The sequence below is a fragment of the Gallus gallus genome, chromosome 10 (genome assembly GCF_016699485.2).
Source record: "Gallus gallus isolate bGalGal1 chromosome 10, bGalGal1.mat.broiler.GRCg7b, whole genome shotgun sequence".
Lineage (NCBI taxonomy): Eukaryota > Metazoa > Chordata > Aves > Galliformes > Phasianidae > Gallus > Gallus gallus.
In genome coordinates, this window is record NC_052541.1 from 12,306,844 (window position 1) to 12,330,902 (window position 24,059).

Here is a 24,059-nt window from a genome sequence, read left to right on the forward strand (position 1 = left end):
GTCAAAACAAGAATCGCCCCCTAAAAGTGCCACCTGAGGCTTGAAAATCCTTGTTAAAAAGATATTGAGATATGTTTGCAAACTGTTTTTAGTGGGGATGGGAAGTGCTCAAACTCTCAGCAAAGTACCACACACCTGAGAATTGCCAGTACATGCAGAAAGAGCAATAGGAATCCCACAAGAGAGACTCCAGCTTCATGGACTTCTTCAGACAGAAGTGATAAGGACTCATTCTCTTTGAGTTCCCTCATCTCTGCACACGGGTTTGGTTATAGATTGCAGTGACATAATAGATAAACTGCTCTCATACCAAGTCCCAGAGTCTCATGTTAAAAATATTTACTCAAGATAAAATATTTCCCTGATTTAATCTCACCCAACATGTGAGTTTCACATCTTATTCCAATCAACAAAACTCACAAGTGCAAAAGTCCCATGTATCATGCATATTTTCTGAGACTGTAAACCTTTCTAATCCTGGGAAACTGAGGTCAATTGAAGTTTGAATAACAAGCTTTTTACAATCTGAAAGGCTTGGGAGTTCTGACCAGCTCTCCAACTCATATCCCTTACAACTAAACCACCATAGGAAAAGTACAGGAGCCACAAATTGATGATGGTAGATGTGGGATGCATCCCCTGCCTTCAACAGAATTTTGGCTCTGTCACTCAGCAGAGTTTTTTGTTTGTTTGCTTTTCCCCCATGGAAAGTATTTCTTTCAGTCAATGGCAAGGGCTGAAATGTGGATCCATGCAAGGAAACGTGTTGGTGCCGATGCTGTTTATGAAGGCTGTTGTGTGTTACCACTGTGAAACTCAACAGACATCTGTAATTCCACAGCAATAGAAACAAAATTATCCACCTGCATTCAGTTTCCTCTCAAACACTAGCTTCATATCTTAAGAAAACAACAAAATTGGACCAGTCACTGGCTTGGTGTCTCCAGAGGCCCATTAAAGACCAATATTAAAGGTGAGCAAGCAACACCATGCCTTGGTTCTCTGAGTCAAATACTGATCAGCATCCAGGGCCTGCTTTTGATACTACTTGTGCCAGCCAGAAACTGCAAGCGCATTGCACATGTCAGCCACACTTCTTCCTCACTTAAAAAAAGGGTTGTTCTGGGTTCCTACCAGAAGACACACAGAATTATAGTTGAAAACAATAAATATTTCAGGCAGAAAACAGGACTTGTAAACAGATGCTCAGAGGTAACTGTCATACACACTGACAGTAAATTCAGTGTCCCGTTATTCCCTCAGCAATTGGTTTAACTGAAAAATTTGCTAATGATGAGACAACAAAGAAACCCAAAAGTAGTTGTCCATATGTAGAGTTATAATTTACCAGGTAGATTCCAGGAGGTATTTCCAGCTTCCCTTTCTCCTGCAACTGCTTAGGCAATGGGCTGCTTGTAAGGGACAGAAACCAAGGGCAGGGATACCTCAGCTTTTTGCTGTCCACGTCTGCACTTGGACATTGCAGCAAAATCCTCGCCTCCCGCAGCCACAACTATGAGGACTTGAGGGTTTTTTTTTGTTATTTCTTTGTGGTGGTTTGCTAGATTTTGATTTGTTTTAAGAATGCTTGGCAGAGTCAGAGGGCTTCCTGTGGGTACTTCCACCTGCTGAGAAATTTCACTCTTTGCCACTCCAGCTGCTTTAATTCTGGAATATTGGCAACTCAGAAAAATGCTTTTCTCCTGGGCTTTCACACCTTGTCCTTGGCTTTTCTTATGAGAGCTTGGATTAAAGAGTGAAAACTTGCTCAACATGCACCATTAACATCGTTATTTAATAACAGTGTTAGAAACCACGCCCTTTTCCCCTATGACAGGAAAACGTACCTATGCTTACAAAAGAGGCTACAAACAGAAAGAAAACGAGGCTTTCAGCCAGATACGCGGAGGTAGGTGGAGCCATTCTTCACGGTTCCTCAGGGTAGATACCTTGGGTACCTGCAAAGACAGAATAGCAAGAAAATGTGTCTTTGTTTTTTTTCCTAACTCATACAAAAATCAGTCCCTGCACAAAGCACTGTCATATCCAGCTCTCTGACTTCCCACTTCCATTCAGCTCAGTGACTAACACCTTCGTGCTGCTTAGGGACCGATCCAAGCAGAGCAAGAAGCCAAGGGCAGTTTCTCACCTTTTGGTTTAGGATAAACCCACTTGGGAATCCAAATAGACACTCAGAAAGCAACCACCAAAAGTAACCAAAAAAAAAAAAAAAAACGCCTTAGGAACGCAATATAAACACATAAAGCTTCTCTAGAGCCGAGTATTCACAAGTGCAAAAAAAGTAACAAAACACAACACAGAATGCATTTACAGAGTGACAAGTCTGCAAGGAGGAACCTCTTGCTGGCACCTTCCATCCCCCATACTACTGACACATTTTTAGCAATTGCATCTTGCACACCCCCAGCTAAAATCGTACTCAAACTTTCAGACTGAAGCATGCAGTTTTTCAGATTTCAGATCCAACAAAACATTGTCTGATTAATTTCCCAGCCTAGAGTTTTGTTGCAAAACCCAAGATTGCTTTCGAAACCAGTGTACCTAATAGTGTTTTATTTCTTCTGTAGGCAAACCCAGGCAAAAACAAACAAGGTGTGTCAGGAAAGTCTTAAGTTAAAATTAACATTATTCTCTCCAGCAGGCTTGAGTGATTGATTCTGCAACTCGTGGCAGTGTATTGACACACATGGTCATGCTGAGGTACAAAGACCCACTGCTGAGGATGTCCTATGCTCTATTTAAAAGCAGTATTTAAAACTCATGCACAGTCCACGGAGCTGTTAGGTTTTTAGGCCAACATTGGTAGAATGTTAAAATCTGTTTGTAGCTGCCATGTCACATCACAATGGTGAAATATGATAAATGTAAGCACTGCAAAGCTTAGACGCCAAAAAAGAAATTGAAAGAAACTCCAGGGTTCTCCAGTTTCTTCGGGGCAAAAAAAGCACGTGTTATTTTTCAGGTCACTCGTTAATATAAAACAAACAAAAACACGAGAATAAGATATGCGAGAAACCAGGGTTTAGTCTGGAACAAATTTTACAGTGTAGATATGCAGAACATATGTCTGTACTCTTCTCTTCCTAGAGGTGATGCAGCTTGAACTACAGTGGTACATTCAAAACACATGTAATTCAGTGATTGTATTAAAAGCAGCATGAGAACCAGATTTGTCAGGAAACATTCCAGCAGGAATATGTTTGCTTATTTTGGTATAGCGTAGTTGACAGCCATGTGCCCTGGTCACAGCACAGGCATGGCACAGTCTGTCAGGTGCTGAAATGCTGTTAGAGAGCAGTAGAAAAGAGGAATGCACTTAGTAACGCTATAACTTTAAATGATATACATTATCAGGGAGCAATAACATGGCCATGGAATTTGTGCCAGAACCAGGCTGCACGTGTCTGACATTTTAACAGCACTTACCATCAACATACGATAAGCCAGGGCTCTGTTAGAGGAGCACTGTTAGTGGTACGCCCAGACTACAGCAGTCACTGTGAAAATGTCAAGGTTTATTAGCGATTACTACACAGCGTAATCTGCAAATACAATCACTAAATTCTGCTCCAACGACAGAGGAAAGCCGAACGACGGGTCAGATCACGGGATGGTTACTGCAGACAAACAGTGGTCCTTACGGTGCAGGCGCAGCTGCACAAAGCCAGATTCCCACTGGTAAGCTCCAGGTCATAAAATACAATCAGATGATATTCAGAAATTAAAAAGAGAACATACTGTTGACAGTGATGGCATGCATCTGCTTGCCTGTTGCTTTGTAGGAAGTAAAGAAATGGCTTGGTCCTGGCCCATTAAAAACTGCAGGCCCTTAGGAGCGTCTCTGCTAGAAGAGAGCAATAGACCTCGCAGTGTATGACAGCAACCTGTAGCAAACTTGTAGGAAAATAACAAATCTGACAGACTTCACTTTTCAGAGAGCCAAGAATGGCACATTACTTACCACCAGGTTGTGCAAGATGGCCGCTGCTTTTATATCCCCGCTTGCTCCCGGGGGGCTGCTTCCCTGATTACATCCATCCTCACCAAGGGAGAGCAAAACAAGCAATCACACACCGAAAATTCTTGTCATGTTTGGAGGCACCAGTTGTACACAAGGCTCCAATATTTTTCTACTGTCTGATCTGCTACAGTTCAAAGAACACCCTGCTTATTTTGTGGCTGCAGCAGGGTGTTTGATTCAGCTTTCCACGAGCCCAAGTTCATTGCAATGTTAGTATGAACTGGCACTCAGGTTGGAAAGGCTGAGAGGGCCAAGGAGAACAGCTTCTGCTGCGAGCGCTGACTCCTGTGATTCAGCTCTGACTAACATGGTGTTGGTAAAGTGTGCTTTGGAGGACAGTCATCTCAGGAATTTTCCGCCAAAAGCTCTCAGGCTAAGCATCTTCCCCAGACACAAACAGCGATAGGTTTGATTTTACTATGAGAGGAGGAAGGGGTAGTGACTCTTTCCATTAATGTCACCTGCTGGAGAGGGTTCAGGAGTGGCTCTCTGCTGCCAGCCAGCCGGTTCCATAGCTCGCTGCTCAGAGCCACGTGGGAGCACAGCGACTGCACTACATCGCACTTGAACGGGCGCCACGTCGCTGAGTTCAGCTCTGATGTAACCCTCTCTGTCAACAAATCTCCCCGCGGATTTGGGCACTCTGAAAGCCTAAGGGCCATGTGAGCATCCTGCTCAGACTATCATCTCCAGTGTTTCTCAAACACCATCTGTGACGCCTCTCTTGGGTGAGAAAAGCTCTTTCATTTGGCCATTAAAAGCTGCCTGGCAATGGCCAGTGGGACTCATATCCCTGGATCTGGCAAGGCAGACGTTCTGAAATGATTCCCAGCTGCTGGATCTTTCCAAATAGCGAACAATAGCAGCAGACAATGCTAAAAGTAGATACAGGAAACCGTTAGTCCCCAGCTGGCTGCTACTGCAGGTGTCAGCAGCGATACTGTACTAGAAAGCGCACTGCGTAGACAGGAATCCCCATCCACCTTGCTCCATGCAGCTTTATTGCTGGAGGCAACACAGAGCAGACAGCCCTGGGGGTAAAAAAGTACAGATGCTCCAAGGAATTTGGGTTGTTCCAGGCTTTGTGGTGGGGTCCTCTGGACACTCCAAAGCCCAGATGGCAGAGCTGAGGTCTCCGGGGTGGCCTCAGCAATTTGCGTGGCCAAGGAACAACCAGCCAAGCCTCTGAACATAACTTTACGCAAATAACTCCTAGTATGGGGTATTTTAAGATGCTTTTTAAAACTAGCTTGAGAATGTGTCTTCAGCATCTGCTAAAGAGGAGGCTTCTACCTGGTATATCCACCAGGGCACAACAGAAACATTAACCATTACAAACACAGCAAGGATGGAAGATACACAGCAGCTCCCCGATGTCCCCCAAAGATATCAAACAGGAGCAAGAAATCTGCCTGCACCCTGACTACTGCTAGAGAGGCCACATACCAAGCAGGGATGTGGAGCCATACCCAGAGAGGCACAGGGAAAGCTCACATGAGCCTGGCTGGCAAAGTCACCTAGTAGCATAGTGGGCAGCAGACTCTCTCCTTCCTACTCTGGGCAGCCAGACCTGGGCCCTCAGCCTGCTGTAGTCAGAATAAAGGAAACCTGAGCTGATGCTGAGCTTTTCCTGGTTCGTTGGCTAGGTCTGAAGAGCTGCTCCATGTTTCCTCATCTAAATGCAAAGAAGCCGACTTCAGTTTGGCAGCTGATTCTTCGGGAGGAGGAGCTGTTTAATTAGCGCCTCTGCTCCCTCCATGCTGCGGCTGCACCGCAGCAGCTGTCCTCTCACCCTGATCAGGAAACTTTGCATTTTAACCCCAGCTGCGAAGACAGATTTGACGAGTGTGTTTGCCTTTCAAATCTGAGGACACTCCAGCTCATGCTACGGTGACATTCCTGTACAAGGGGAGCCTTCACACATGAGCCGCAAGCACAGCTAAAGCCTCAAAAGTAAACAAACTCATTTCTAGGGATAGCTAATGAAAATGAGTTCCCAATCCCAGGGCAGCACAGCTGCAAAGCTACTCCTGCCCTTCATCTTGATCTTGCTTGCCATCCAGCCGTTAGCTGCTTGTTTTTGCTGGCAAGTAGAGGAGGATGAAATGCAGCAACAAACCTTACTTTTCAATGAAATCAATACTCGATTCAAAAGCATAACTCTCTTTTTTTTTCCCAATGAATCACGGTTTCTTATCAGTTTCTCCCACGTCATTCTGTTCATGTTTTCCATACATAAATGTCACTTCAAATTCCTGATGTTCATAAGAGCTACTTCGGAAAGAGGAGCTGCAGTTAGAGGAAGTTTTTACAATGAATAAATTGAAGACAACTCCTGTACTGGAAAAGTATTTGGGGGCATAAATAAATAAGTTTTAAAAACCTGTGTCTGTTTTTTTTTTTTTTTTTTTTTAATTATTGTTGTTATTAATTAGAGAGAGAGAATTAATCTCTTTTTGCACGGGCTCACGGACCTTGAAAAGGAAAGGAAGAAATTTTTTGGCTTAGCTAAAACAAAATCATTTGCAATTCTCAGTGCTCCACCCTTCAGAGCCTCCCTGACTTCCAGTCTTGCATCCTTTTAAATTGCTCAGCATTTTGCTGAACCCTCATCCACATCACAAAGTTTTCAAAGCATCCAGGTGGTGGGAAGCCGAGCCCCAGCTCCAGAGGCTCAGGATGCACTAACTTTACTGGGTAAAGTTCTTGGTGTACAGCCAAAACAATGCTTTCAGAAGGAGCTAAAGTGTACCCATTGCAAAAATGCTGGAAATAACAGGACAGGCGTATGTCCTGAATGCATTAGATGTACCGAACGTGCCTGCATTAGCTACAGGGCACTCATAGTCCACATGCACTCCAGCATGTAGACGGATACTTTCCTGCTCTGGATGTGCTGGGGAGGAATATGACAGCTCTCCACAAACAGAATAGCCACGCAACACTTACCCTACAGCTTCACACACACAGGCTTCTGGTACATATCAAGCTAGCAGCAGACCTTGAAAATTTCATCCTGAACATTCCAGGGGTCCATGGAGGAACATCTTCTGTGGACCGTCCCTGGCGTTTGAGCCTCTTGTCCCTCTTGGGGTAAGGAAAGCGTGTACAGTAGCTTATGGGGATCACAGCATCCTGAATCCTCTTCAAGCAGCCGCGTTTAACTATTCAAATAGCTCCATCAGGATGTAAATATTTTTCTTATTGCTTTTGTGGTACTTTGCTGTTTGCTTCTGGCTCACCATGGCTCCACGCCTTCCTCTCCAGGACATTTGCCATTTGCTCTCATTCGGAGGTGGGAGGAGGAAGAGAGATTTTTCAGGAGTTTAGGCACATTCCTCTCCTTCACCAGGCTTGTCCTTTGCCAGTTGTTTAGTCTCAGGCTGGGGTTAGAGCTCTGCAAAGTTTTATTGGGATCCAGGCTCTGGACCTGTCAGGGATTATCAAATAAATCTCCAAGAAAGTAAAGCCTCACTCTGTAAGTAGTTGTTCCAATGCTGGGCTTAAGCTCACAGCCAAAAACCTCTTGCTTTTCTTCCCCTGCACAGCCTCAGAAATCATAACAATTAGGTACTAATAGTTCAAAAGGACTTCAGAGAGCTCCAGTGAGGATCAGTGCCAGCTGCTTGGGCTCTCATACTACTTGTCTCCACCAAGAGACTGAGCCCCCATTCCTCCCCAAGTGACTTGCTTCAGCCTCCAGTTTCCTGAGCAGCATCAATGACTTCTTCACGCTTTCTAGCAAGCCAGAACCTTTCCTCTGGCTGAACCCAACTCCTGCTTCTCCTTCCTGGCATAGGGATGGAGCCACAGTCTCCTCTTCTGTCCACAAATCTTTCAGGTGTCCGCTTCCTTCAAGCTCTGGGGCTGTGGGGAGGTGTGTGATGGCACCACAGCCGCGAAGCGTGGTCCCCGCACTCCCATAAGCCCCAAGTGACAGAAGGGCTACCCTTGAAATGCAAGGTTCCCCCTCTCCCATGGCACTAAATAGTGAGGGAAAGGTCAATATATTTTTGTAGAAGAGCTGGAAAAAAAACCCATGTCTTTCTGTTGAGAAAAGATCTATAATGCTACACATGTATCTATGGCTATGGATCCATCCATTATTGACATGAAGGAACATTGTCAAATACACACTCAACTGCATATTTGAGCAGTAAAAGTAACGTTACTTCTTTAGATTTCCCTCTTCTAGTCAGAACCCCAACACCCATTAATTTTTGCCTCGTTTGCAAAAAGAGGATGACGCAAAAATGAAGTTTTCTCTGTGCAAATAAACCAATCCTTGGCCTTTATGTCTGAGCTACCTTTTTCCCTATGAGGATCTTCTCACTCAAAACCATAGTGACCAATCAACAAAGTGATCCAACACAGCTGCGGCCAGCCAATAAGCCCTACCTGCGCATCTTCTACTCTGCTGTGTAAGAAAATAGAGAATTATCACATTTTAAGACCAACAATGTCATTGATTGGCTCGTGATTTCTGAACGTAAAAAGGAAATCTAAGATTTTAGTGGTAGGCTTAACAGTAAACAAGTAAGCAATAACAAAAGAACATCATAATCACCTTGTTTATCTGTGTCATAATTGCAACTTTTTTTTTTTTTTTTTTTTTAACAGTTTGAACATTTTGGAAACTCATCCAACTCCTGTAAAGAATTCTGTGGCAAAGATGTGGTAGTCTGAACTTGCCCTCCCCTTCCCTGCTGTCATCAGGTAACATCGCCTTCAAAGCAAAATGAGCATCCCATCATTTCAGCATACTTTTGTACTTAAATTGTAGTCCATGAGTCATCAGTTCGCATACATAGTTCTTTCTTTGCCTTTCATTTCAAAAAGCAAAGAACCTTAGCTACTAATACCAACAGTAGTTCAACCCTCCATGGGAGCAGAAAGTCAGTACAGTCATTGAAAGAGGAATGCAAGATTTTACCCTGCACAGCCCATGTTTAATTAAATGTTCGCATCAACTGGGCAAATACCATTTCGCCAGTCATTAGCTACAGACAGACATTTATAATTCCTTGTTGTCGCCGTATATATTCAGGTTATTAGAAGATATTATTGTAAGATTATCACATGCTTACCGACTGATGCAAGCAGATGTCTGTGAGCTCACCTAAAATGCCACAGAAGATCTGCTTCACTGCCAGACGCTGCTAAAGTTTCCATGCCAAGTTTCATTTCCATTGCCTATGACACTGAAGAACAGGTTTTTGCCTTTAGAACTTACCATATGACACCAAATCATAGACATTGCTCAAACACTTCTCCTCCTTGGGAAGCGCAGTCCACAGGCTTTTGCTATCCACCCTGTGGGGCGCTGTTTGAAAAACAAAACTCTACCATAGTGGGTAAGATGAGACTGTATTTATTAATTATAAAATATACAAGTGAACAACATTGGCTTGGTACAATCCCGTAAAAACAAGAGCAGTTGGGTGACAGCTGCTGGACTTGCCTGGCTGTGGTTACACCAACGACGCTAATCGCAGGGTGCTGCAGCCCCTGCAGAGATGTGCTCTGAGTGGTTCTGAGAAAAGGCATTATCTGAACACTGATACTCTTTCGTCTTCAAGGGAACATAATGTTGTAGAGAAGCAGCTTTCTGATAACGAGCGTGATTAAGGACTTTAATCCAGGAGGGCTTGGCTTGTCCTTTATAGCCAAGCATAGCAAAACTCCCTGTAAAACAGACACAAAGAGTGTGACCCCCTGGGTGGATCTGTTCACTTATCAGCAGTATAGCATGAACATCATTGCAACTTCTTAGCCTTTTTTTTTTTTCCCCTTGTATTAAAATAACAGAACGTTGAAAAGGCAAAAAGAATGATGAAAGAGGGAATAGGGCTTCCAAATAGGGCTTCCGTAACCTCACTGCATCACAGATCTGCCGGTATTTCAATAAGCTGAGATGGGTTCCCATATGTGAGTTAGAGGGATGTTCTACTCTTTATTTTTTAACCATTGGTACTTTTTCATATTTGACTACATGAAAATGGTTAGGCATTTTGAATCCTTCTTTTATTAGTTTACATCACTTTCTTCCTGTTATGCATAAACTGTTCCCCATGTCAGCTCTGCTCTTGTCCTCTGCTGTCCCAAAGTACAAAGGCATTATGTGTTCTTTGATTTTAATAATAATGTCTTGTGTTTATATTATGCTTTTCATTGCAAAGGCTCCCAAGGCTATTTGCAGATGGTTGGATCAAGACTATTCCCGTAAACACTTCTAATTTAAATAAGGTTTTGCAGAACCAGGCAACAAGACCCTAAATCCTGATCCCACTGAGGTCAAGAGGATTGCTTTGTGCATTATCCCTGGCAGCAGCAATACTTATTTGGGAGAAATACTCCAGCCTTCCCTGAGCCACAGCCCCCCAGAGCGGACCACGGCGGCGGCTGAATGCAGCCCTGCATGCAGTCGCTTTTGGAGCTGTGAAGTCAAATAGTGCACATACCTGAATCAGCAGGAGAAAGCTCATGTATCTGAACATAATTACCCAGACTGGAACTCAGGGCAGACATGCAGGTGATCACCCTTGCCCTTAGGAAAAGTAAAACAGGGGCAACGTGGCATCAGCCAACGACGGCTTGATTCCACTGCCAGCCACCAGCACAATGACCATGACTTCCCACTGAAGCAGCAGAGCAAGAAAACAGCCACCAAAAGGTGTGGTGGCCCAGGATGGGGACTTATGGTGGCCCCGTGTACTCCTTTGTATGCTCCAGGAGCAGAGGACCCGAGCTCCCAAAAATGACCTGGAATGGCTGCATCCAAGCGAGCAGCGCAGGTGTTCCAGGGAACTAAGTTTGACAAAGCAAACAAAAAAGATTACTTTTTAATCAAAAAATTCCTTTCAAAAGTATTCAGGGCTTTGATGAAAGAATGAAGCAATGAAGTTCCAGGACAAAGAAACCTCAGAAAAAAGAAAACCTCAAATTTTTTGCTTTTGAAAGGATGAAAGAAAAAACAGCTTCTCAGGAATCAAACAGGCACCAAAGTGAAGTACTGTCTCTGCTATAAAGATTATGCTGTTCTCTTCCTGGAACAGTCACAGCAATAAGCTTTGAAAGTAAGTTTCAGTAAAGCAATAGCAATCAAAAAAAAAAAAAAAAGAAAGAAAAAAGAAAGAAAGAAAGAAAGAAAGAAAAGGAGCTGAAAATACAACCAATTCTGCATGTGATCTCTGCTTAAGAGGTTGCAGGTGGAATCTGACTCAAGCTAGCTGGTTATTTTCCTAATTTCCTCATCACTTGAGTCATTTGTCCAAACCTGGACTTCAACGGCCTCCTGTTTTCCAATAGGAAACCCAGCATGATGAAGGCAGTATGTGGCTGGCAGCTACGTGCACACTGAGCTCCCACAAGCAGCTCCCCCAAATCCGTCAAAAGCAGAGAATTCAGGCTGAAAGCTGTTCTGCCAGTGAGGTGCCTACAAATGTCTTACTATGAAGAGAACAGTCTTTGGAATGGAACAGAGCATCAGTCGGGATCTGGCCAGTGTCATCTGCAATGATTTCCCTACTTTCTTGTTTCTTTGCAAACACAAAGAAAATATTTCTAAATGAATGCTCTAAGGGTATAAAAATCTGTGATCCAAAACGAGTTGGATTTTCTGGACCAATGATACCAATGGATTTCTTACATCAATTCAAGGTAAAACCATAAGTAAGAACTTCCCAAGTCTGGTGATTCACCTTTCTTTTATCCAAGAAAATAAAAAATATTTACCTTCTCTGTGGAAGACAATAGGCTTTGCTGAACCTAACCTTGTAAAAACAGACATTTCGGAGCTCCACACCTTGTCTCCAATGTCTCTAGAGCACACAAGAACAAGTGATCTGAAAAGAAGGACAGGGATTACTGCACGACTGCAAAATATTACTCTTGTTAAGAACCTGCGAGACCAATTAAGAAAAGGACTTGATTGCTTAACTTCAAGAACATGCTTAAATCCCTGTGATTTCAATCACATGTAAGCTTACATGTGATACTGTGCAGTCCTGAGACTCCAAAGCTGTCAATGCACTGAAAAGCCTGCTTTTAAGTCAAGCCTCTGCCTGACGGCGATCCCCACAGATGTGCATTCGGTCCTCAGCGAATTGTACCTGCAATGAATTCCAGGCACAACTGGTTGCATTTAGCTGAATGCCCAGCCTTGCAAAAGTACACAAGAAAATGAATACAAACGTACAGTCATCACATGCATATTTGTCACTTAGTGCACGTTTTACACACGTACGTACTCGTGCAGAAGTAAAGATGGAATAACTCTGCAGTGTTCTAATCTTTGGTCGTGAGCTGCTCAGAAATGTCTTGGACTGAAAGTCTGTTTTCTGGTTATTTGACCTGCTTCTGCCAGCAGCCAAGAATTTATCTATAAATCTCTGTTGTTCCATGTTTATGTGGCGACACATAAAACCACAAGGAATGTGGAACAGACACAAACAGAGATGATCCAGACCACTGCCAGGACACATTGAAGGTAACAGTCCACAGGCACGCAGGTCTATTCATCGGCTTGTCCAAAGGAAAGTCCTACTGGAAAATCTGGTACACCTATGATTTTCATCCGTCAGAAGAGGCAAAAACAATCAGTAAGGGTAAACAGAAACCAACCCCATTTCAGAAATGGAAAACTGAATCATCAACTGCCAGGAAACTGCTGGACCTTGGGACGTGTACACAGGACTGCAAATGTCATTGCAACAACCTTATCTACTCCCTACTGGAAAAAATGGATTGTTAATTTAGAAGGAATTGACAGTTTTCTAGAAAATCTGTCTCTTTCTGCACTAATCTGAGCAATCCTGAGAGAGAGACAGTCTTTCTCTTATTATCTGAGCAATAGTCAGGATTTGTACTTATTCAGTCTTTGCTAGATCCCTTCAGAGCACAGGTTCAGATATGAAAGTAGCTCGTTTTTCTTTCTTTGTCTATCGGCCACGGGCTTCTACATGAGCTGGGCTTTCAGCACTTTGCTTACCTCTCTTTTATAAACGTTTGAACATAATCAGTTATTGAATTGGCCACGTTTTCCCCAGTGACTGTGTCGAAGTGCTGCCTACTCACAACCACTCCTGAACATGCATCTAGCACCACGAAGAATACCCCAGGGCTGTTGAACAGGAACGTGGTGTCATTTATCTGCAACAAAACGAAGAGGTAAGTTCTATGGAGGCAGGCAGTAAATGATGGGAGATTCAGACTCTGCTCCCGCTTTTCCACAAGAAGGGCATTACAAGCGAGGAAAATATCTGGTGTTTACAGCCTATAATTTTCCATATGTAATCAGTGCAGATGAAGTGATATCACTGATAGACCGTAAGGGCAGGAGGAAGAAAAACCATTCGTTCTGAATAGCACTGGAAAGCCCATTGGGGTACTGAAAACATGAGAAATGAGGTCATCGGCATGTTTTGTGTGTTAAAAAATACATTCGGGAAGCCAAAAATACTGGGAGTAAAGTGCTTAGTTCAGCCTTAATACAGATCCTTCTCATGTGGGTGAAATTACTGTCACTTGGCATGGCAGATTTGACCAAAGAGCAGGGGAGAAGTGCTGAGACAGCGGATGGTGGGATAGAAGCCACACGAGGACATTTTCTGCTCCCCTGGGAATGTCAATATAGTGAGATCTCAAAAACAAACACCTTTTTGGTAGTGCCATCCCTGGGCCTCAAGGGACTTTAGCACATGTGCCTTCTACTCCCCTTGCTTCCTGCATCAGGGGCTCCTTCTGCAGGTTACAGCTACCAGGATGTGCCACGATCTCCGCTTATGGCCCAACAAAGGCTCTCAGAGATGCAATAGGGGGTCCAAGCAGAGCGAGGAGGAGGCATTTGTCAGCATTAATATAATTCATCAGCATGTGAACCTAGGCAGCATCCTTGCCGGTGTGATTTCAGTCTCACTTCTCCACCTGAGCAGAGGTGTAAGCCGTGTGCAGGGATAACCTGACAGCTCCAACTCCTTCAGATGTGAAATGCAGTTATTTTTATCTTTTAGTGCAACGCCAGAGAAAGTCAGACAAACAAGCTTGGTTTTTTTTCCCTTCATCCTTTGTAAGCACTGCTTTCTGATGTGCTTTTCTCCCCACATCCTCCCTATTAGAGTGGTGGTGTTAATTCTTCTTTTGAGGTGATAAAAGGCCTTTTTTCCCCTCCAGGGCTCAAATCCTCATCTGAATAGAATACGAACTCCCAGTGACTCGAATGGAGCTAATTGTAGAGGAGAACAATGCACTGCTGTCTTCCAGGGGAACTTCCCATTTCCTTCTGCCAAAGTTCAGCAAGGTTTTGCAATAACTTACCTCGGAGATAAAGTTTCTCCCTGTTTAATCACCATTTCAGATGTAGTAAAGCACATACCTTAATGAACGCAGATATCAGGTGGTTCTGTATGTCTGCCTTGCTGAGGGACTGGATCTGAATTCTTACATACTTGACTGAGGGCGTGCTGGTGATAGCAAGCTGCAATTACATGGAAACAGAGCCTCAAAAAACTGTTTGGGTAACTGGTTTTCATCAGCAGAATGACACCAAGCACCAATCCCCATATATACAACTGGAAAACCTGAAGAACAAAGGTTTTCAAACTGTGACCCTGATTCACAAGTGCTTTGCTGTTAAGACAACGTTTACCAAAGAATTGTGGCAACAGAGGTTGGAAGGGACCTCTGATGGTCACTCTGCCTCTGAATAGGAAGTTGAATATGAGTTTCATATATTCTGTCTGATTATAACCAAGGTGCAAATTTGTATGAGCCTGAAACAGTACTACAGGATTTACAGAACTGTAAATGAAAAGAGAACCTAGCTCTGATTTTCCAATTATTCTTATTAACCAGAATTACTTCCCAGTCTGAACTTCAACAGCAATGCTGTACCTTGGAATTCAAAGCTAATCCAGTCTGAGCCCTCTCAAGCATTCTCTTATTCTTGTTTGAAAGAAAAAGGGGGGGGGGGGAAGGGAAAAGATGCTGTGACTACATTCACATGCTTCCAGTTGGGAGATTTCTTTGAGGCTATCTTTGAAGCACAGTACAAAAAACTGCAGAAATTTAGTGTCAAATCCTTCCCTCCACATGTGACACAGGTTCACAAGTGGCCAGGTTCACAAGTGGCCGTTCCTTACTGACGCACACATGCTGCATGACCTCAGATGCTACATATGGCTGTAGAAGAGGTGCTCTTACCTGTGGGGCCCCACAAGCCCTGCATGGCACTGCCTTGTGCTGGGACATGGGGCGCTGTGGGGCAGCTGGCCTCTGCGAAAAGGGGTTGGGGGCACAGCTCCAGGACCCCCCCGGGTACATCTGTGCCATGATTTTGATACGTTCACAGCCTTGCTGGGAGCAGTAACTGTGCCCTTGCCGAGCTTCGTGGGCTTGCAGGTGGACAAATAGGTACCTACAAATGAGAGCAAACAGACTGATCAGAGTCATGAAGTGTTTAGGGGAAAAGCTGAATAGAGGGAGGGTCTTTGTGTGCTAAATTGCATTATCCCTCTCATTTTGCAACACCACTGAAGAACCCTTAGAGTGGTGTAATACAGCACACCTGCAAGTTGTACATTCAAAGTGGGTCTGCAAGGACACACGTAGAGCCTCCCTCTCAACCCAGCATGATGAGACCTGCAGCACTCTTAGCCTGTACACCCAAGCCAGCTTCCATCATTGGGCAAGCATCGTGGAGCATGCATCACCTCCAGCACCAGGCACAGCTGCATCCTGCTCGATGCTCATGCTATTCTGTGTAGAAGGAAACAGGCTTGCTTAGAAATACTGGCATCTTCCCCTTTGGCTCCTGCATCTCACGGCCCTGGCCTGCAGGCACAGCTTAGCCCTAGGCATGCATGACAAAACTTCCAAGGCAGCCAGATCTTCTGGCCCTTGGAGTTCATTTTTTCCTAGCTGTTCAAGAGTGTTTTCAATCGCGTCCATTCTGCAATTCAGGCAGAGGAAATTACATAAACAGCTCAGCTCAGCGTCAGGATCAAAAAGATGCATGAGCTGTAAAGGGTTTTTTGTTTTTGTGTTTTCTTTTTTCCTATTTCTTTAAAAACTAAATATTTGCTTCTATTTGTCTGGAAGAAAGAATGAGTAAGCTTGGTCCCTCTCCAAGGATCCAGCATGTGGGGTTAAAAAAAGAAGGGGAAACATCCCACTCATTATGAAATAAAGTCTACAAAACAACAACAGGAAAAGAAAAAAGCCAGTCCCCTAACTTTTGTACTCTGAGAGGCTAAAAATAGCACTGCTGAATTAAACAGAATGAAAAGGCTGATACTGCCAGAACTAAGTTGGGTTATACCCATCAATATGCGTGTACCAGGTCCAGATGACTGCTGGCAGCCAATGGTTCTGCCTCTACAGACCCACATGTGTAACAATTTTCCCCTGCTTTTCTGTAGTAAACAACATTTTTTACAGAATTTGGGCAACAATTAATCTGTCCTCTCAAAAAAAAAAAAAAAAAAAAAAGAAAGAAAAAAAAAAGGGGGGATTAACTAGTAAACTGTTACTTCACAATTCCTATCATTAAAGAGACCTGGCTATCACCAAGAAACCTGGTTAGCAGGGAAAGCATTCTGGGATTCGATTGCTCATGTGTTATGGTTGAAAGAATAAATATACCACATCTTATTTTCAAGTTTGGTGTTTGTGGACTGATTTCTGAAGTAGCTGCTTAGTCAGGTGAAGCATCATGGGACTCATGGTTAGACCACAGAACAATTTTTTCCTTCCCAACTGCTTTAGCAAACAGGGATACACAGTTTCGTAAGATGTTTATCTAAGCAAAGGTGTTCTGGATTCCTCTAAAGGCAGTGCATGACCTCTAGGACTCTCTTCATGCCTTCAAAATAAGAGATGCACTATGGTCAACCTTTCTTCATGGGAATATGAAGAAGTTGAAATTTCCAGAACTATCTCACTGCTTGGTGATACTGAAGTAGACCTAATCTAAGTTACACCATAACTCTGCTTTGACCTGAAATCGATGAAAAGACCATGCAAGATGGATGAGACTCAACTTTAGCTATGAGACAGGGAAAGGAAGAACCAGAACTGGAAAGAGAAGAACCCCAGAGGTTTGCTGCCTGTTCACCGGGGGACTCTGACGGGCTCACCCCAATGCTCTGTCGAAGTAGAAGAGCTGCTCGCCGGTCCCATTGAGAACACTGTCACGGGAAGGAGCCGCGAGGTAATGCTTAATGCTGTGCACCATCCCTGTCCGTCGCTGGTAGATATCTTTCACCACGTGGAAGATGGTGTTCCTGGGATAGCAGAGGGCAACGTGCAGCCAGTCTCCTCTGTTGTCAAAAAGGAGGAAAGAGAGAAAGTGCACTTAAGGGCTTGAACACAGGAGAGGTGGTCTCCAGCCAAGAGCACAATCTTCAGGGAAAACAAATAAATGTCTTTGGAGGTTTTCTTCCTCCTTTAAACAGAAAAAAATACACCCAAATCCTCTGTGCCAAAGAAAATCAGATTTTTTTTTCCTTTGTCTGGAAATAACGGCTGTTTATACAAAGGTCTGATCCAGAGACCCCAGTTGACCTCAAAGGACTTTGAGTCGGGTGCCAGGATGACTTGAAAGAAGAGATTTTCTCTTCCTTGCTCATAAGACCGAGGCACAACCAGTCACATACCTGCTCACATCTCTGGAGGCTGCTGGGGCTCAATTCAGTTCATCTGGAGCTGCTGCAGGAGAGGGAACCAGCACTCAGCAGACATTTCACTGGGGGCACCGGTTCAGGAATTAGAAAGTAATCTCTGACTTGAACCAGAGCCATAGCCTTAAGAGATCTGCTTCCTCCACTTTACAGCAAAGTTTATGATCAGGGTTTCCATTAAAATCTCCCTCTCCTCTGCTCTTTCTTCATCATCAGTTTAAAATAACTAAGGGTGAAGTTAAATGGTCTTTTAACACTTGGCCACCGTAATGTTAACACACACATTTGCAAAGAATTGTCCCTATGGCTTTCCTTCATGCTGTGGCCTCCGTTGCCACCTCACAGAGAGAAAATCTGCCTTCAAACGACATTTTTTTGTTTCTACTTGGAACCAAAAGATGCAGTCACAGCGCAGTTCAGATGCTGATGGGTACAATCTTCCACAAAACCAAAGCCCCTTCCTGTCTGTAGGATGCACTGGTACTGGGAAAAGCAGAAAGTCACAAGATGTTTACACTTGAAAAGAAAAACTGAAAAACAAGACTATTTGCTTAATTAATTTTTTTTCTATCCAGCCTCTGAAGTGGCTCAGCACACCGCATGCAGGTACCAGACCAATTACTGTGGTTTACTTTCCTTCTATTTCCAAAACCACCAAGGCTGTAAATGTAATTACCTGGCTTCCTGGTTAAAATGTGAAAATACTAATTTGGCTTAAAGACAGACAGTTACCACCATCGTCAGCTGCCTTTCATGGCCCTGCAAAGCTGAGGAAGGCAAAGTTTCTCCTCTAAGATGATCTGCCACCCAACCCTGCCTGCAGAGCACTAAGGAGGGCAAACAACAAAAGCTGGGAGCCTGGACGCCTAGACTTCTACTTTGCATTAGATGTGGACTATATAATAGCAAAGCTGCTTCAGCCATTTTCTGGTTTTCTCATTAGAGCAGAACAAAAGTACAGTGCTGAAGAGGGGACAGGCTGTTCTAGAATAATAAATCAAAGCCATACACAAAGACCCATCAGCGTACACCAGATACTGTCCTCTAGATTTTAACCAACTCCAGCTGTGTCATAACATAGGACAGCTAGAAAATGGATATATTTTCAGATGATTTGGCCTTCGACTAGAGGAAATGAAAGAAATGCACCAGAGCCATGTTAGTGGGATATTTCTGGGACGGAGTCCCAAGACATTTGGCTGTTTCAATAAGGGTAATTTGCATTGCATTAGCACATCTCATCCCCTGAAGACACCACCAAAAAATGGCCTTGTCATCTCCTTCAGATGTTGGGAACCAGCATTGGTGCAATGTTGTGCTGACTGCCACCTCCCCAGGGAACAGGAAGGGCATCAGGAAAGGAAATTGGAGTTGGTGAAAAAAAAAAAAGAAAATCATGAAAGAAACCACAGCTGTGACTGTCTTGAGTCACCAGGGCACTTGGGAGTATGAGTGCACTGAGAGCCTACTGTGCACATGAGCAGGCTGAGTCAAACTCCGAAATAAATTGTATCATGATTGAGAAGATCAAATGGAAGGCACCTACTTCAGAGTTTGTGATAGAAGAGATGGAAATAAGTACATTCCCACAACAAAGGTCTTGGGAAGAGATGTGAGAAGGGAAGGTATTTAAAGTTATCCTTTAAGTAAATGTAGGAAATAATAAAGTGTTTATTTTCTATTTAATTTCATGTTATTTTAACAGCTTCCTATTTAGTTCTTTGCTTTGGTTTTGGCTCTTCAGCTTGTACAGAAGCTGCTGTAAACTCTCCCAAATGCCTGGTTGTACAGCTGTGCACAGCAAAAGCAAAGCACAGAGCACTGCTGTGGGACGCCCTCAGGACGTGGGTGAAATGTCTTTTTCTGCATTGCCAAAAGTGAATGAGAAATGCAACCTCAGGCTAGAAGAGGCAATCAGGCATGAGATGTCTTGGACATTGCACTCAAAGGAAAGCAGATGTGCATGTGCCTCCCTCAGCCACCACACTGGCCACAGAGACCTCCTGGCTGGATCTCCAGCGCAGGAAGCCTGTCTCTTTTTCAGGGTGGTCAATGAATTAGGACTCCTCCTTTATGTCTCTGCTTCAAACTCTCCATTCTGTCATGTTTTCTCACTGCTACTCTGAGGTGAAGATTGGCAGGCAGAATCAGAAACATTTGAGCTAGGAATGTCCCACAGGGCAGAAGCCCTTGTTCTGCTGCAGTGAGTGCCTGCTCATCAGCTGGGATCCTTGCAGGTGTCCTGAGGACACACTCTGCACTAGCAAGAAGAAATTCCTGCTTGGGAAAGAACATGTTTATGTACGCAAAGACCAGCAGAAAAAGGTCATTTAAAATTCGAGGGACAGAAGCCATATTACTGATATAGAAAATGCTGTCCAGTGTAGCAATGCATGGGGCTTTTCTTCTGCTTACATTCTTGTGAGAATCTTGCAAGAAAAACAAATAAAAATACACTCAGATGGAAAGTCTGACTTTGAAATTAGCTAGTGGTTTAAATGAAAGGCAGATAGACCCATGTAGGAAACTAACTTGAGATATTTAAGATGCTTTCATCCCCAAACTATGTAAGCATATTCATTTTTTTTTTTTCTGGTGATAAAGTCCAGCTCATTTTAAAAGTAAGGAACAGTATTATTTTCATTCTCATTTTTAATCAATCCAGTATTTTCTTGTTGTTTTTACAAAAAAAAAAATTACACACACAAAAAAAAGATATTTAAAAGGGGAAAGCTAAATATGCAGTAGCACAGCATCATTAGCTGGTTCTAAAAGCTTCAAATGCTACTGGGAAGGTTTCGGAGAGTCAGCATACACCAGGATCTATCAAACCTGACACTACAGCCCCTGTTACTGTCCTTCAATGATCCCCACAGCGCATTTCATGTGAGTTTATGAGTGTATCTATCCTGTTTACTCCCTTTTGGAAATGGCTGGGTAGAACTAACCCAGGAAGCTATTCTCTTTTCACCTGAGTTCTGCTATTTTGCAGTTCTGGCTCTTTCAAGTAGACTGCAAACATCAGGCAAAGTGCTAAAAATCATCCACATGCTTCGGCATTGGGCAGGCTTCCTGGGATAAATGAAAGCCAAAAATGATGAGGGAAAACAGCATGCAAGGGGTTTCCTTTTCTTGGACGTATGGTCAATATAGATCTCCACGTACACACATACATACCTCTGTTACAACCTCAGAACAACCCCCACAATTAAACCCCAAACTCCCACTCAGAGAAACAAGATTGAACAGGCAAAGGAGGGGAGACTTCTGCAAGTGATGTGATGTGAGTCATAACTTTGAGATGAGATTTGGCTACAGTAAACACTGAAAGAGCACATGTCTGCGACTCTCACTGCCTGGGCGAGGACAAACGAACTCTTGTTCACTAGTGACCATGTCCTGTGACTCTATCAGATGGAGCACCAGTACTGTATCAGATGGAGTATCAGTACTGAGCATATGGATAGGGTCTAGTACTTGGGTTGGATGTTATGCTATACATCATTCCTGGCTGTGTTTTGGCTAAGGGAACCCCTAAGTTGACGAATATTATTCTGAAAAACAGCCCCACCATGTCTGTTGGCATGGGGTGTCGTGTAACTGGTGACCATGGACGTGCACAGTCCAAATCCTGATCTTACTGATGAAAATCTGGTGTAAGCCAATGAGGGCATGCAATAGAGTACAACTGAAAATTACTTATTTTTTCCTCAGGCATGAAAAAATAAGAGACTTCCATCCAATGATTCAGCCTCCCCCAACTGTTATTACTCCTATTTAAAACAAACCCTCTGACATTTTGGTCAGCTCTATGTGCACTGAGAAAAAGGGAGTTCAAAATTTTCCTGTTCATAATATGGGAGTCAAGCAAAAATCCTTACAGGCTGCTTCTGCAAGTTTGCCTCTTACAGGATGAATTTGGAACCTCAGAAGGCAAAACCAGCAAAGCCACTACTCAGCCTCCAACCCCTCTGAAGAACAAACAATAGAAGGTCTGTGTTCCTTTATCTTAGTCATGTTACTGATGTTTTTTCTCTCAACCTCACAACAACCTGCCCACCACCCAACTGAATCTCCTCAACACAAAATGCATATACAGGACAACCATCTCCCAAACCAGCATCATGGGTGGGGAAAATGGACTGAGAAATACCCGTGGATCAGCAGCCTGGCTTGCTGCAGCCATCCGAGGACTTGTTAGTGCTAGACTGTTCTTGTTCATTCACTGAAACTATCAGCTCTCCTTGTTAATCCAAGCAAAAACCATAGAGAACAGAAAGCAGCAAGGGCTGCCGACGAGAGGCGAAGATGGAGCTTTAGGATCACTCACACACGGCAATGCCAGCACTTAGTTTGGCCTGGCCATACTGAAATGGTTTAGTCTGCAACCCAGCGTTCTGGTAAACGTTTCAGCCCCTTTCTAGTTGTTTTTTTCCTTAAATGTCTAAAGGCTTTCAACCACTTGTTGGCCTGTGGGTTATTTAAGCGATTGATACAGACAGAAGGGAATTGAACTGATTTCTGCGTTGTGTGGATGATTAACTCTGAATTACAGATGTTATCAGGAGGAACAAGCTATGAAACTCAAGCAGCACTTTACTTATTATTATTGGAAATAGTGCTGGTGTTACTGGTAATACATCTGGATCTGGGAGATCGAGGTTGGCACTCATGTTACATACAAGTAACAAGGAAGTAGTCACAGCCTTAAACTCTTAGCCGCACTTTGAAATACTAATTTCATCTTCCTATCCACTTGTCAATCTGCAAGTCACAAGGAAAAGCACATTTGGAACTAATCTGAAAAAGGAACAGTTTAGGAAGTATCCATAAACTGGGCAAATCTGAAGCAAGTATGTTCAAGCCTTGTCTCATTATCTTTGTTTTCCTAAAAACCCTATCATCGCTGAAGAATTTGATCACAAAAATGACAAGTAGCTGAAAGTATGAATCAGACTGGCAATGAATAAGTAGCCATAGGGAAAACACCCATCTACGCAGCCCCAAAAAAAGACAAATATAACCAGTCCCCTGGAGTTTCAGTGCAGGCATGGACTGTGTAAGTTGTCTGCTTGCGCTGAAACCTCCACCTCTGGATGGATGACAGCATCCTGGAAACCACATATCACACAGAGCCCAAAGTCCCCACTGTTTTTAGTCCAGAATTTATACACAAGCTCATTCCAGCCTCTTGAATTTTCAGATAATTAGATTATTTGCTTGTGAACAAGATAACAAGCCATAGTGCAGAATGCCAGCCTAGCGAAGACAGGGATATCACCGTGCACCTGTGTTGTCCCTACACAAATACCACAGCAAGGGGAAGGCTGGACACATGCCCAAGCACACACATGGACATCTGTTCTTTCATTTGCTCTTGACAAGAGATTTGGCTCTCTGATGCCAAATAAATCTTTGGAAAAGCTCTCATAAGGATCCAACTCCTGCAACAAGGCACGAAACGTTAATGTTACAAGACTCTCTGTACCTCTCCAGGGGACACTGAGAGGGTGCTGGTGAAAGCAACATGGGGAAAGCTCCTTGAACTTTTCCTTGGGGTCAGCATTGTCTAGGGCAGCTGGGCAGCCCTGTACTAACCCTAACCCTGCTTGCAGAATGTGGCAATTCACCTATAAAAAGGTGATACTCCCTTTGTACCTGCTCACATCTCCCTGAAATTCCCTCGGTCAAATCACAGCAGAGAGCCCTAATAAGGAAAAACTGTTCCTTCTAAGTCTCAGCAGACCAAGTATAGAGATATTTGCCTGTGCTCATAAAAAAAACAAGGAATGTTTAATTTAATTGCCTCTACTTTTCAGCCTGCTTCAACGACACAACTCATTACATTATACTTCAGATATGGGCTTTGGGGAGATTTAATTCTTATCTTTAGATTAGCTGATAACACAAATAAGCCTGGCTGATTTATTGAACAGCACTGTGCCTTTGATAATAGTATTTGCTTTAGCCTCTTCTTTGATTAGAGAATTTGCACACACACAAAGCCTGTGTCATTAAATCGACGGACTTCATTTGTGACTTTGCTTACCCTATAACGAGCCAATCCTCTTACTGTTTTTCAGCACCTGAAAGGAGGCATGCACTTGCAAGCAAATAATGTTCTCCAGGTGCCCCTCCTGCCATACCAGCCTCACCCTCCTCTCTTAATAATCCCGATGCTCTCTGTGAGCCTTTGTGCTTCTAGAAATAGGCAGCAGTTTTGAGCAGAGCCCTCAACTCAACAGCTGGTTCCCATCTTTCTACGAAACACAAGAACAGAGAAAACACAAAAGCAGCTCTGAGGAGGTGGACTCTGCTCCTGAGAGAAGACGGAACTAGTA

The 24,059-nt window shown here is 43.6% G+C and overlaps 2 protein-coding genes across 7 annotated transcripts in view; both read right to left on the reverse strand.

Moving 5' to 3' along the window:
* Nucleotides 1–24,059, reverse strand: part of CEMIP (cell migration inducing hyaluronan binding protein) — a 110,790-nt gene that overhangs the window by 52,910 nt on the left and 33,821 nt on the right. For 4 of the 6 annotated variants that reach the window (XM_040706933.2, XM_040706934.2, XM_015292039.4 and 1 more), the window contains one exon: nt 1,848–1,958. In XM_040706933.2, coding sequence (XP_040562867.1) covers nt 1,848–1,923 — 76 coding nt within the window. In that variant the 5' untranslated portion in view covers nt 1,924–1,958. Of the gene's footprint in view, nt 1–1,847; nt 1,959–6,991; nt 7,188–24,059 lie in introns of those variants that run through there. The other 2 variants (XM_040706935.2, XM_040706932.2) reach the window with 1 other exon arrangement.
* Nucleotides 9,398–24,059, reverse strand: part of LOC415478 (transmembrane protein 2-like) — a gene marked incomplete at its 5' end in the record, with an annotated part of 42,896 nt that continues 28,234 nt past the window's right edge. The window contains 6 exons of the mRNA XM_040706975.2: nt 9,398–9,727; nt 11,777–11,886; nt 13,032–13,192; nt 14,415–14,516; nt 15,242–15,455; nt 17,176–17,358. Of these exons, the coding sequence (XP_040562909.2) occupies nt 9,528–9,727; nt 11,777–11,886; nt 13,032–13,192; nt 14,415–14,516; nt 15,242–15,455; nt 17,176–17,358 (970 nt within the window). The remainder of the gene's footprint in view (nt 9,728–11,776; nt 11,887–13,031; nt 13,193–14,414; nt 14,517–15,241; nt 15,456–17,175; nt 17,359–24,059) is intronic.